The sequence below is a fragment of the Leptonotus elevatus genome, chromosome 6 (assembly GCF_054856555.1).
Source record: "Leptonotus elevatus isolate MCC_2025b chromosome 6, RoL_Lele_1.0, whole genome shotgun sequence".
Classification (NCBI taxonomy): Eukaryota; Metazoa; Chordata; class Actinopteri; order Syngnathiformes; family Syngnathidae; genus Leptonotus; species Leptonotus elevatus.
Window position 1 is genome coordinate 4911655 of NC_141244.1, and position 15672 is coordinate 4927326.

The following is a 15672-nucleotide window of genomic DNA, read 5'->3' on the forward strand; positions in this document are numbered from 1 at the left end:
ATATATATATATGTATATTTGTATATGTATATATATATATATATATGTATATTTGTATATATATATATATATATATATATATATGTATATTTGTATATATACATATATATGTTTATTTGTATATATATATGTATATTTGTATATATATATATATATGCATATATATACACATATGTATGTCTGTATATACACACAGTCACACACACACACACGGTATATCCTTTCTTTTCTCCCATCCATCATTTTCTCCTTTTTTTCACCCTATTTTTCAAACATTTAATTTGATCTCAGAGGATAGGCAGATAGTGTACAGTAAACGGAGTGAATAAATCATGGGTCTGTTTTTTTCCCGATCTTTTTTTTTTTTTTTACTAGTGTTTTTTGTTTTTTTGTTTTTGTTTTTCACAGATGGAATAAGAAAGGCAAGCTTACTGTTGTAAAAAAACAAAAAAACAAGTGCAGTTTAATCTTCCCAGTGGGGGGCCCATGAGAGGTTATGCGTGGGGTTTGGGGTGATGGTGGTCTCACCAGGCTCCCGGTCCTTGATATATGTAAAAGATAATTGCATTAAGTAAACACCTGTATTTTCCTGTTTTAGATTATTTCATCACACATGTTATTTCAGCTTTTCTTTCGCCCATTATTTTTACATGCATCGACTGTACTTCCAAATAATCCATCAAGTTCACATAATTCCAATTTCAACATATTCAAAAAAATCACTACGATACAGACTGTTGTTTTTCTCATTCCAAAATTGTGCAGTTTTCCCAAAATTCAATTTCCAACCAATTACTCATTCATTTATTCAACATAACATGATCATATCATTCCCAATTGAGATTCAAAACATTCAGCTCATTCAATTCACCTTGAGAACAATGTCAACAATTTCCATTGAACCAAAAATTGTCACCAGTAAACTTCCCTATTCATTCCCATTGACACATTCAACATAACAGATTCACATCATCATATTAGCTTGCTAACAATTTTCAATATGCTAGAAATTTAAATTTAGTTTCATACCCTTCTGTATCTTTCAACATTATTTCACATGCATCCATATTTTTTTCTTTCTGCATGCCAGTATTCACACGTAACTTCTCCATAAATTGCAAATGTCTAGTATGAGTGGAACTTTTCTTTTCCTGGCATAACACAGCCAGCCACCTGCTATCATACGGTATTTATTACTATTATTTTGGCTAATAATCACAATCTGTGTTAAAATATATTGTGATTTTATTTGTGTTGATTTTTTATCTCCCTAAGTAACAATGCTGAAATATAAGGATAAGACAGATTGTCACAGCTTCAGCATGCAAAGTCTGCGAAGAAAAACTTTACTTGAAGTGGTCTAATAGCTAATTGTCTTACTTTATGATCAAATGTTACATTTGTTTTGAGGCGGAAAAGAATTACATTGTCAAATATTTCCATTTTGCAATTGAACTAGTGCTGCTGTGTCCTTGTTAAGTATTGACCGGACACAGCATGCTATTCTAGAATGTACACACCTGGAGAGACTACTATAAACACAAGGAAACCTGAATTACAAATTACTGCACATCATAGAAATTGTGCACCAAGCTTTTTAAAATACCAACGCTGCCAGAGCGGCACTTTGTAATTTATCCCTTCACGGCTGTTAGCTGTGCTGCACAACTGTGATTTATTTCGTATGAGAAAAGTTTTGTTTAGAGAGATAATGAGCAGGACTTCTTTTTAATGGTTTAACACGGCACAGTGGAGAGGAGAGGGAGAAAAGCACATATATTTTTCATACCTTTAACTGCTCTGCAGAGAGTTTGGAAAGGAAAACTGGAGGTACATTAGCAAGAGCGGCTAACCACCCGTAACCAGTGTCTTTAAAGCATTTTCCTAAAAACATGTGATTTTCATATTACAGTAAGTAGTGTCCTGCTGCAGCTGGATAAATATAAAAATGACAAGTAGACTATACAGTGTGTATATGTATGTATATTAGTGTTGGGCATAGATTTCTTTAAATCTAGATTAATCTCACTCCAATGCTGGATTAAAATGCTTTATTTGAATTTGGACAAAGGCAGCATATGTTACAGAAACAATGAAACTGGCTGATGAATAACAAGTATTTTACTTTATTAAAGACCAATAAAGTTAGGCAAGAATATACAGTACATACAGTCTTAATTAACAATATCAATCAAATCTGTCTGAGATGGCAATGAAACCAGTGCAGGGCTGGACTGACCAAAAAATCGGTCCTGGCGTTATGGCTTAGGCCTGTTGGCCTGGCCCAACCCAACCCAACCCAACTCCTGACCACACTTGGATACCTAGTAGCAATATTGTGCTGCAATAAAAGTGCTGTTATTCAGAAGCACCAATGGTGCTATCCTACTTTTTCAGTTGATCACGCCACAAATGTTTTGGTCGCACCTTTTTGGGAATGTTCGACTAGTGTTGCACGGGATACCGGTTTCAGTACTGCGCCTTGATGTTTCGGTGTTAAAAACGGCTCGGTATAATTTCTTCGCACCAGTATTTAAATAATATCAACGAGACAGCTTGCCAACTCTGTTTTAAAGGCAGGTCACACGCATGGCCGTCTGTCTACCGATATGTGGAAAGCGCCTTAAGTGGCACGCCTCTTTCTGTGTATGTGCGAGAGGACACAGGAAGATGGCTTCAAGCACTGAAGCGCTCGCTGCCCGTCCACTCCTCGTTGAGAAGCATTACGCGCAAAGTGTCATATGGAACTTTTTTGCTTACATGGCCGACAGCCACGGCAAGCCAACCAGCATGACAAAGCCTGTCTGTAAGGTTTTTTTTTTTAAGTTACTATCGCTCGAGGCGGGAACACGTCCAATATGGCCAAGCACCTCACTAACAGGTGTTGTGCCAAAGTACTTACCCCCGTAAAAAAATGGTATCCGCTGTCGTGGGAGCGCACACGCATTGAGTGGAAGCCACGTGACAGCACTACCCACGTATGTTTTCAATAAACACACATGAACACAAGTGTGGTTTTCGATTTTTTGTTTTAGAAACGTTTTGTCACAAGAGAAAAATGTTTATCGCGGAGAAGCAGAAGAAAAAGCAACAATCACTCACGTTTTGCAGTGGACTCAAGGTGTGTACAGTGAACAGGGACACACTAGGAATTCTCAGTTATACATAGAAAAAGCTCAGACAACTGACAGAGCGACAGGTTGTGAGACATTTTTGATATTTTTCCCCTTTAAAAATAAGTTGAGTGTGAATTATTTTGTTTCCAGTTTGTAGTGTTTGATTGCACATTCGACTAGCTGGGAGTAGAATGGACACACACAAGCAACGTTACGTTGAGGCATTGGAGTGCCGTTGTATTGCCAATACAGTATCTACAATGGATGACATCAAATGCAGTCAAATACAGTACTTCAAGAATATGGCGTGCATTGTGAAATATCATACAGTACTATATACTGTACATAAATACTGTATATACAGTATGTTCATACATTAACAATTTTACATCCTAATATTTTGAATTAATAAATAATACAAATACGTTTTTCTGTCAGTTTTAATTTTGCTGCTTTTACTGATGTTTTAGATTTTTGTCAAGGTACGGTACGGTACAGTACCAAGTATATTGTATTGAGGTATTTTATGCAGGTATAGTATTGAAGTCAAAATGTTGGTATCGTGACATCACTATGTCCGACTGCATTTCAATGCACCTCTCCTGAACACTGTCAATGTTTACGCTCCTGTTAGTGGCTAGTTGCTAACACCGGAGACTTGGGCGTATCATACAATGACAGACTAACTAACTAGCAATTTCTTAGCGTCCTTAATTAGCAATGAAATATAATGTCGGGATGGCGTTGTGTTGATGTTGGAAGTCGACAGTCGCGTGAGGATGAGTCAAGCTGACCGCCTTGAGCCGCGATGACTACCATGCACTGCATGGGTCAATTTCATAATACAAGTAACAAGGCAATTGCATCAACATCACCGCATTACTTTTAGGGCTTTTATTTTGAAGTTGGCCTCCGCAGCATCGTTTTCCGGACTTTGCACGACCCAAACCATGGCGCTTAAGCCATACGATCACGGCTCATTTGCACCACTCATTTAAACATGTACTCGCGCCGTGGCTTGTTCAACATGATTATCTCTGTATTTATGCCGACGGACACTTGCAAATGGAATATGCGTGTTTTGCTTGCTTTTCTATGGCGTAGCATTTCAAAATGACATAAGCAGCTTGCCAACCTGTTCTGTTGTTGCCGTATGAACAAACAGGAAGAAAAAAGCGCAGTGACGATACTGATGCCAGCGTATCGGCACCCCTCCCGATAATCGTATCGTATCGGAACAACATTAAAAAAATGACCTATATGTTGGAGAGATACTAGTGTGCATTCTGGCTACTGTCGAGTGCCCTTTTACCTGAGCCAAGATTTGAACCCAAAACCTCTTGACTGTGAAAGATGTGCTAACCTCATTGCTGCCCTAATGATAATCATAATGAATTAACAATAAAATATGCTTCTGCCTTGATCATTATACACCTCTCCTTTCATATCAAGCAAAGAACAATGTTATTCTCTCTTCAGCATTTTTCAAGTTATGATCTGAATACCAAATCAAAGCAGTTAATTAGAAAATATAATGAAGCTGAGTGGCCTAATATTCAACATTACTATGACTCTTTTAGCTTTAGGCTTCCTAAGACTGAAACTGCCATCGGCACATCAAAATTATGTCTTTAATAATAGATTACTTAATCCACTGTTGGGAAGGAACAGTACAGTGTTTCCCTCACTTTTTGCGGATGTTACGTTCCACTTTCACCCGCGATAGGTGAATTTCCGCAAAGTAGCCGTTGTTAAAAAAAAAGCATGGACTTATATATTTGTATTTATTGTATGTGTATATAGGCACAAACTGTGGCGTTTTCGCTGTAGAGACACAAAACAATGTGAAAACGCAGCGGAGAAATCAATGTATTCAAGGGAGGCTCCTTTAGCAAGTAGGACGGAGGTGGGCATACAAGTCGTGACTACATACATCAAGATTCCTTGTGTGTCAAATAAGCGAAGAAGAAGAAAGGAAGACGAAGAAAAAAATAGCGAGCATGCGCACAGCGAAAAACATTGTCCCGATCGATCGAGGTATTCCGAATGCGTTTATATGAGCAAGAATTCTGGTTATGAAAGGAGTAACCCATATATATATATATATATATATATATATATATATATATATATATATATATATATATATATATATCCTCATAGATTCAAAATGTCTTGTTTCATCTCACATTGCACTGCACACATACAGGTAGAACTTGCTCTGCTTCTAAATGATCCTTTAATGGAACAGTGTGCACTGGAGCTGGGAAAGCAATGGGGCGCTGCCACCACCGATGAGAACTTTGCCTCAATCAATCCGTCAAGCCCCATCACCTGCCTCAGCAGATGATCCAAACACCCCTTTGGTGAAGCAAAGTGAGCTTTTAATGTACCTCCTCTTAGACTAGAGGACACATACACACATGTACATGCACATGCACATTGGTACACACATCAGACATGGTGTCTGTTTCATTCAGATGGTTGACATTGATCAGTCATCAAGAAAACAGTCCCTTTTATTTTTTTTATGAAGATCACATTAGAGTAGATCAAGTACTTGCTTTCTACCAGTGCAGGAAGGAAAACAAAATCAATTTGGATGTTTTATTTATTTATTTCCCTACATCTGTTACATGATTGGGATGTCTCTATTAGCGGATCTCTTAAGAGCCGGGGTTGATATTGATGCAGTCAACTCTTGGTTTTGTGAAGCAGAGCGACAGCATTGTAAACTGGTTTTGCCATCGTTCTCCTCGTCAGTTTACATTTGATGCATCTAATCTGTAAATTTCGTCCAGGTGTCGTTTTAGTTTACTCAAACACTACTTAAATTCCACAGAACTTTGTGGTGGGGTTGAGTACAGTCCACATGTTCAATTTTGGTGCAGAGTTGAAGGGGAAAAAAAGTTCAGATCTGAATAGAAAACTTTATTTCTCATTGTTTATCAATTGCAGAACAGGATTTGGGATGATGGGTCAAATGGCATCCATAAGAATTAAAGAAAGTAAAACAATCAATAAAAAATTGAGCCATAACAGCATTTGTTAGTTCTGATCATGTGCTACAAATCTGCTGTAAAACATTTAGCACTTTAAAACTGTAAACCTGATAGAATCCAGACTTCTATCCAGTTCTTCTTCCTGAGTTCCACTGTCATGAGACAGTGACTGTCTATCAACAAACGTCTTATCTTCTGTCTTCTTGTTCCTGTCTGTTTATATGCTTGTCTGACATCTCAGTGCTGCGAGGCTTGCTGTCAGCCAAGTGTCAGTTTTTCTTCTTCTGTCAATTCACTTGCCTGTCAAAGCTACTCAGATGCGACATGTCATCTTACCCCCGATGTTTCCACTTTTAGAGGCTAGATTAAAAAAGAAAGGAATAACTCATTTGCTTCCATTTACTCAGGAAATTAACTTTGTTTTGGCTATTTTTTAAATGGCAAGTTGAATACAAGATGGGGAAATAAAACGTAATGTAATATTTTTTCTTAAAACCCAATTAAAAAAAAATCTTATGCCATTTTAATGTACAAAGTACAGACTCCAATATCTCCCATTTCATCTTAGTTTCATCAATGGTCATTCGAGCAGTGTTATAAACAATCCAACATGGCGGTGCCTTGAATTACGTAGCCAAGTTTAATTTCAACTCAACTCAACTCAACTTATAAAGCACTGTAACCATTTCACTTTCAGAGACATACACTTTTCACTGATAGGTACATATTTTTAGTCAAAAAAATATGAACATGAAGGTATTTGCGAGTGAGAGAGGAGTGCATTGATAGGCGCTACCTGCTGCTGATGGCAGTCTGATTCAGTGAGGGATGGAGGACGATCCAGCTGTGACATTAAAGCAGCAGGTAGATGCCATCATTAGGACAGGCACAGAATGCTGTGGCATAGCAGACCATTTCACAGTTTGGCTTTGGGTAGCCCAGTGCTACATGTATTTCTATACTCTTTATTTCATTCGCCCCATCAGTCCGTAGTTTCAAACCAAAGTTGAATGCGAAAGGAATTAGTTGTTTCTCCAGCTGGTGGCAGCTCTCGCGTATGTTTTCCGATGATTTTAAACCAAAATATTCAATCAAATTAGTCTGGCATACCAAATCAAGGTCAGGGGCCTATCGTACATGAGTATCAGAGCCCTTGTACAACCAATACAACAACTTGGAATGCCCAGAAGAAGAAGTAGAAGAAGAAAGACTGATGTACTAATTAAAGTCAAAAGGTCAACCAAAATGTATTAGAACTTTAAAGAAATTCCTCAAAGTCTAATCATATGTCCATCAATGTAACGAAGTTGTTTACTGACCGAATTCTGCCTCAAGACATCAAATGCCGAATTGGTGTCCACTTCCTAAAAGTAATAAGTACACTTTAATTTTATGCACCAATTGACTGGGACAAGACCCTCATGAGGAATAAGCGGTTCGGAAAATGGATGAATGGAAGATCTGAGGCAGGACACCATCTTTGAGTTGTTGCCATGGAGATTTCTGCACCGACCAACCGGGCCTGTTTTGGATGAGTACCCACTTCCCTGACGGCATCTTCTTGCAGTGCTTCAACTTATTAAAGGTCTCATATTATTAAACGTTTCAACATACTAAAATAAAATAGTTCTCAAATGTGTAAAAGACATGTCTGTGACATGCATTCGTCAAAATTGACTTTTGATCTATAATTTTTGCTGTCCCTAAATCAGCCAAAAAACGCTCTGTTCAAAACAGCCTGTTTTAGGGGTGTGTCACTTTTTTGTAAATAGCTGCACCAGGCCACGCCTAGGCCATACCCTTCTGTCTCGAAGGGGCAGTGATTTCGGTCATGATAGCCATGTGCTAATGTTGTTGATGAAAACGACTGGCCATGGGAGCAGAAGAAGAAAAATACAGATGTCTTTTACACATTTGAGAACTATTTTAATATGTGGAAAACTGGCATAACGTTTTACCATAAGAGCAATTAGCATAACGTTACTGCAGAGACTATGTTCTAGCGTTAGTTTATGATTGTTTAGGCAATGGTTATTTTGCCGTAACTGGCAAATCTCCCGTGAACGTTATTTTGCCGTGAATGTCTCCGATTTGCCGTAAATGCTTGTAGACATTTACAAGCAGTTATGAATAACACAAATGTGAACATTGAGGCCATTGCGCGGTCGCAACGTGCAAGCTGTCTCGTCGAGACCACTTAGCGGCCGGTTAGCATCACAAAGTCATGTCAACAAGGTGGCGAGTTGCCAGTCACGGCAAATTAACCACCGCGGATTGTATCTTGACAAAACAATAACAACCGCTTCACATTATCCAACCACCTTCTGCCTAATCATATCTGACCTCTTGTAACTAAACAACCTCCACACGACAAATGTATCTCCCACTTTAGGCACTAAAAATACACCACTAATATGATAGAAGGTGCACATCTCCTATTAGAAAGGATAGGAAGGAAAGCTAAATCAAAAATGTTAAACTTACATCTCTCCCGTTTGCAGTAGTGTCACACTGTTGGGACCGATCCATTATGTTTAAAACTGTTGCAAATCCAGCTCTGAACAGGCTTTCACTAACAAAACAGTCCTTTGAGAAATGATGTTGGTACACGTTCTTCAAAAATCTAATTAATCCACTGTCTTCTCAAAGACTTGGGACGAAGGAAGCAACCACTTTTTCCTGATCATTGTTTCCCTTCTCCACGGAGCATTTGCGAGCAGGGGGAGATAAACAAAGGAGCAGCCAGCTTCTCGAATTTCAGTGGGCGTGACATACCTTTAACAGAAGTTGTGCCACTAACCCGAGGGGGCTGGGTCGAGTGAACTTCCGTGTGTCTTTGACGTCACTAAGTCACGGAAGTTTAATCTTCCCGTTTGAAGCACACATTTTAGAAAGAAGGAGAAAGCTAAAGAAGGCGCAAATAGACTTTATTCATATCTTGTTGGATTGTAGACATGCCGGGGATGCATATTATTGATAGAAAACTCTACTAAAGGGCATTTTCATACTCTGGGACCTTTAAATTGACTTTCGCTCTATTGTAGTTAACATTGTTTAGCACCACATACTGTGTAAATTGTTGCCTATTCGGCGTTCACTGCAGCGGCCCCTTCTCAAGGTTTCTTATTTTTCCCCCTGATGTTTTTTCCTTGCCCTCTTGTGGTTAGATCAGGGAATATTGTTAATATTTGTCAACTGTGGGCTTGGAGATTCTTTGTGATTAAAGGCTATATAAGTAAACTTGACGTGACTAAAATAAGTTGGTGTATTATTCTACTGTAAGTCTGAGCGACCGCTATCTCAGCATGCCTTATGCATTGCACTTGAGTGAGTTTGTGCAGATTGGGGTTTAGACAACAATATGTCTAAGCCAAGTGCTCCTTGGGGCCTTTTCTTAGATCTTACATTGCTTCCAGACCTGTAGATGGGCCTATCGAGGAACACCATTAGTCAAATGAAGTTGTTTGTATCAAATATTGACATGTTATCTCTTCATCTTCAGCCGGTGGGAGGGAAAAGAGAGAGAAAGATTGTAAGTGTGGGTAATTGAGCCGTGTCTCCCATGCTTATCGGTAAAGCGCCGGCACGTCACGGACCTAACGAGCTGTGGCGCTGCGATTAGTCTGAAGGGAAAGTCGAAAGTGAAACACCACGGCCTCTGTCTTCCTTTTTCTTGTCTTTTTTCCATATCAGCTATGGATATTATGATCTTCCCTGGAGGGCATAGGCACAGCCTTATTAGTTCATTTCACGGGGAGAAAAGAAATGATATGAATGAATGGCATTTTAAAGTATCTCTTTGTTACAGTAACCATCAAGGCTGATGGTTCAGGTTGATGATGCAGCCCAAGACATTTTGACAAGCTGAGGCCTTGACCTGGATGGCACAGCATCCCTCCCTACACACATAGAGCAGGGGAATTCCCTTTACATTCGATTATGGGATCTTTTATATAGTTGTGCGTATGAATACACAAATGTGTAATTGGATGCTTAGGATATCAATTGGTTTGCATGTCGATCAGTTTTTATTTTAATTTTATTTAGATTATTTTATTTAGATGTGCCATGCAATGCATATCGACAGTATGGGGGGGGGGGGGGGGGGCAGTTTGTGTATATAAGCGAAGTGCGCATTTTCTTTACGCATGCGTGAAAATCAAGTTAAAAAAAAACGTTGCCATTTGAATGGCAGCGAATGGAGTGCTGAAAGTGTGTGTGTAACTGCACACCTTAAAGCTTGCAAGCATTGTTTAAATGTCTTTCAGCCTTAAATGACAAAACAACAGGTGCACTTGGTGCCATTTTTTATTTTCCTCATGGTGTTTATAGGCAAAAAAACGGCATTGCAACGCTCGAAAAGACGGAAGTGTAGGCTTGTAAACCTCCGTTCACTCTTCCCAATTTCCAGACAGAAAAGAAAGATCCAAACGGACGTAAAAGAGGCAAAAATTAAAAATTTCTTGAACACATTTATTTTGTCAATATCATGAAACCAAGGGAGCAGACAGAAGCATCACAAGCTTGCTAGCGGACGTACGTGTAACAAAACTAATGAAGTGACTGTCACTTAAGAACCTGCTTCTAGCCCCAATTGACCCCTTCAGTGAAGAAAGATCCTACCCGTCTCTTAATCGTGTCCCGTTTTTGTGTCCTCGATCAAAATCCCGGTAAAGTGTACACATTCAGCAATATCGGCTGACATGCAAGGTGGCCAAAGTTTCAAACCATGGGCTTCTTCCAGCCATCCGTCACTTGTCGTCAAGGGGTCAGAAATTACTTTGTCTCCAACGATTAACAATGACGTAGTCATTTTTCACAGCGTCTCTCTCTTCCTCCTTTGTCAATAAGACTGGTAGTTTTTGAATCGATGCAGCATATGCAAGTTCAGCCAGTTCGTCTTTCCGTTTCTGTCTGTTGCCGAACGCAGTCTTCAGTGTAACGGCGACTCCCAAAAACGCTTAATTAAATTGTCAACTTTCATGCGGTTTAAATCGTTTAAGTCTCCATTGGTTTCCATTACTCTTGACTACTGTTTGGTAGCCAGGTAACTCCCCCCCTGCCCACAATGCACTGCGCGGTCCGAGATGTGCACTTTGCTTATTACAAAAACACATGTAGTGTCAATTGTGACACTTTGTGTGAAGATGTATTTCACCATTTGCGAATAATAAAATGGTTGCTTTTTTCTGTGTTTTTTTTGTGTGCATACGCGTATGATTTATTTCTGTTTTCAAACAGCGTGTGTGTCTGTGTGTATCTTATGTGAGGAGTATCCTCAGGGCATTTCCCATCTTACTCAAAGTATTCTAAGATAAATCTGGTAGAAAAAAATGTCAAAGATGAGAATCCCACAACATGCCAGTTTGATTTGTACCCCTCGCTATCAAGGACTGCTAATTAAAATCATATTTTGCATATGACTTGTCTTTCATGCACATATGTAAATTTCCGCTGTTGCCTTTCAGCGCTCTGTAATTAGGTTTATGAAGGACAGCTGTAATACATAATTAACAAAGATGTTTGCAAAGCTGTTTTTTCTTTTCACTTTCTTTTCACTAAACATGACGACTTAAACAAGCACATTACACACAAGCACAAACAACATCAAGTGTTCTCAAGGCCTTGTTTTTCTCAGAATTGTATTGATGCATCAACAGCACCTGCTCTAAAATATATTAATTATGCTGTTTGTTTTATTATATGAAGTGGTTATAATATATCAACAAGACTCCTGTTGCAATACCAGGTTTTTGTTATATAAAAGCACTGAGACCTAAATATATTACTTTAAAACTGCTCCTCCGTTTAATGTTTTCTGTAGAATGCAATTGGAAAAAAATGCACAGTTTTTTTCAGATTATAAATCACACTTTTTTTTCACAGTTTGGCTAATCCCGCGACATACTCGGGTGCAATTTCTTTTCTTTTCTTGATGCATTCTTTGAAACCTATTTCTTCTTTGGCAGCAGTTTGGTTCATTGGTAAGTGGAGTGGTCGTGTCACAACCCTGAGGTTGTTGGTTCGATCCCAGGCCAGTGTGACCATGTTGCAGTATCCTGAGTAAAAATGTAAAGTGCTTTGAGGGTCTTGTAACATAAAATATAAAGGAAGTACCATTTACTTAATTTTTTTCTTTATATATTAAAATTGTTGCTCTTCCTCTCACTAAAAGAAAGCACATAATTATGCATTCACATTTGTGTTTTTTTTTGGGCGGTAGACCCGCAATCTGCTCTCATTAAAACATTGTCCATTTTTAATGTTATAAAGCAAACTCGGCAGCTCGGAGCAGCTCATGCTGGAACTGTTTCCTACTGACTACTATTCACCATGGATTTGAATCTGATTGGTTAATTCTGGAATACAGCCACATCCCCCACTAAGTGGGAGTGCGCAATTGTGCAAATATGTCAGTTGTGCATTTTTACTAACCCTTTCCAAAACATTTAATGTTTTTCCAATTGAATTGTACAGGTTACATTCATTGCGGAAAAAAAGTTTCAAATTGATTTATTTTTGCCTTTTTTTTTTTTAAATCTATCACAACACAGACACACACACCAGTCAGGGTCCTCGTGTCCACCCCACAGCGATGATGTGTGATATCCCTTGCCAACTGTACATCATCTGTAAGCGAAGATCCTCTAGCAGTTCATTATAAAGATACTTTGCACATGTCGATCTCCTGCATGAACTCCAAACTCTCCTGCTCTGAATTTAAAGGGAATTAGATGAGTCACTTTCTTTGGTCAGGAAGCAAGTCGGCTGTATTCATGCCCACAATGGCGCAAATACCCGTTTGTCTGTCTGTGACAGTTAGACCGAGATTTGCGCGAGATTTGCGCTGGGCATGAAATTAGGACCCTCAGTATTTTTTTGTTTGACAGGCTTCCTGTCGCGAGTATGCAAGACTAAGTCAGCCAGATTGACTGTGAGGCAACATTCTAGATGATTGAGTTAAAAAAGCATTGAGAAAATGTAGAGTGATTATAATGGGGCAATACAGTGGAACATGTTTGAATATTTATATAATGGTGTTAGTTGGCATTTGCCTCAAGGGCATTGATGATGGTCCATGTTGGTGGGGACCCAGCTGTGCGTGCGTGCGTGAGTGTATCTTTGTGCGTGCGTGCGTGTGTGCGTGCGTGCATGCATCCGTCCAAATGTTGATTATCGTCTGTTCAATCTGACACGGTGACATAAATAGGGAAATTATGCTTTTGCTCATTGATAGACTCATTCCTAGTAGCAAAACACGCTTGCCCGCTGGGGGAGGGAGGGAGGAGGAATAATGAATAATTATCAAATCAGAATAGGATAGTGTGTTGTAGAAAAGGGGACCTGAGTTTTTGCAGTGACTGTACCAACCACATGACTGTTCCTTGGTCTCTTTCGTGTAGCACTATCCTCAGTTCTTAGATGTGGTCATTGTCTATCTGTTCCACAATAATTGGAAGTGATGGGTCCTAAATGAAAAGGCCAGAAGATGAAAACATTGTGGAAGCAGCCCGGATGTCTGAGTATTTAGTCCTGACATCCATTCATTATGTTTCCATGTGGTGTTTAGGAAACAAAATAAATCCAGGATTGTTAAAACAGGGTGTTTGTTTTGGGTTGCTCAATACTACAGTCTCTCTCCCTCTCTCTTTTTTTTTTATGGACTCTGGACACATGACCAGTTGGGCACAATTCTTTAACATGTTAAATGTGATAACGAATGTTAAAAAAAAAAAAAAAAAGAACTTGACCAAGCCAAAGACTGATCATGATAAATTCACGTATGCTCTTACACATAAAACAGCGCATTGAGATTGCTATGTGGTTGACACCTGCCCTCTTTGTTTGTTTGTTTCTACAGATGGGCCTTTGTAATGAAGAAACACCTCAGCACCCACCTTCTTGGCAAGCACGGAATAGGCCAACGTAAAGAGAGGTGAATTTTGCAACATATTTTCTGTCATTCTATTAGATGCAAAATATATATATATCTGGAGAATGGTAGCTTAAATTAGCACACATTTCAAGTTAAATTAAGTTTGAGATCTTCCATTTCCCACTTCAGTTAAATGGTCCCATCTGTCTGCTTGTTGGTCGTGTTCTTACACTGTTTTGACTGTCAAACTTCATCTGTTGCCCCCATAATTTTACTCTCTGTGCTCAGTCTTGAATCAAAGTCGCTGTAAATTGAATTCAGACATTTTTTTCTAAATATATTATACATGTGTGACGATAACTGTTGAAAACATGTGCAAAGGCTGATAGTTATGTAATACCCAATTATGGTTAGACTGCCATTTCAGTTTTTCTGTTTTTTTTAGCGTGGCTAAAACAGCACACAGTGACATAGTTGGGTGTCTGGATGAGTCGCCCTTCTCCCACTATTACTGTATAAGAACTTGAGCTGTCCAGTGACGTAGTAGGGTGACCGGCGTGAAGGGTCGCTCCATGCCAAATCACCCCCAAAAATCAAAACAATTTAACCAAAAATATATGGATTTTAATGAAACTACATGTACTTGTTGATAGTGGCGACGGATGACATGCGGCAAATTCTTGTTGCCATAACTTTAAAGGTTGATAGGATTTTTTTTAAGTTATGACTTTGTGTTATTGTAGGCCAATTATTAACAATACTTTAGCTTTGAGTCTTATAAAAAAGGCACAATCGTCAACTATGGTTTTAACAAATGCAATAAATATCAATTGCTTTCACAGTAGTAAAAAACACAAGTCTATTCAATTAGATTAATCAGATCCGAAACGTCAAAATTCAACAATCAGCACTCAAAATAACAAATAATGTTGCTGATAGATTGGATTGGATAGTTAATGCACTGATAATATTTTAGGTTTCTATTTTATGATGCACAATATAAAAAAAATTCAATCGATTGGGCTAGGCAATAAATCGATGTAATTCGATTAATCGTCATTTTAAAAATCTAATTGTTGAAAATTAGCTAAATCGTGAAATTGAGTTTTGTCTTCTGGATTATTAAGATCTGTTGTTCTTATGTTCAGTTCCATCCAAATGTTTTGTGAGTTGCCCAATGCTTGATGGGTGGTTTACAAGACGTGTTTACAACAGCTACCAACTACTTAATTGTGGCATTTAAGCACAAACAATGAATGTTAAATTTATGTTAAAACTGACTTAGAATCAGTATATATTATTGTTGTCTGAACATGAACATTTGCACAGGAATTATTTTTGAATGAATACATGTTTTTTGGGTTTATTAGATTCAAATCTATTAAAATTGTAAGTGGACTCGACCTTATTCCTTTCTTTAGTAATCACCATTTTAAAATAGGTAATTTGAGTGACACCGAGCTACAATGGAAAAAAATAAGGAGAAAACAAGCTTTTTGTGAAAAGATAAATTTTTGGCACAACAGTGACGTTGACACTAATATGTTTTGGTTTAGTAACATCTCAAACTACAACAAGCACTCTTCCGTGCATATTTGCACAAAATATGTATTGGACAAGGCTCGGGTCCTTTTCATGTGTGGGATGAACAACAATCATCAGTTTCAGTCTGTTTAAA

General features: G+C 38.4%; 1 protein-coding gene across 2 annotated transcripts in view; it reads left to right on the forward strand.

Moving 5' to 3' along the window:
* znf407 (zinc finger protein 407) overlaps positions 1-15672 on the forward strand; it is a 199498-nt gene that overhangs the window by 89061 nt on the left and 94765 nt on the right. For both annotated transcript variants that reach the window (XM_086079561.1, XM_086079562.1), the window contains exon 5: positions 13980-14054. In XM_086079561.1, coding sequence (XP_085935687.1) covers positions 13980-14054 — 75 coding nt within the window. The remainder of the gene's footprint in view (positions 1-13979; positions 14055-15672) is intronic.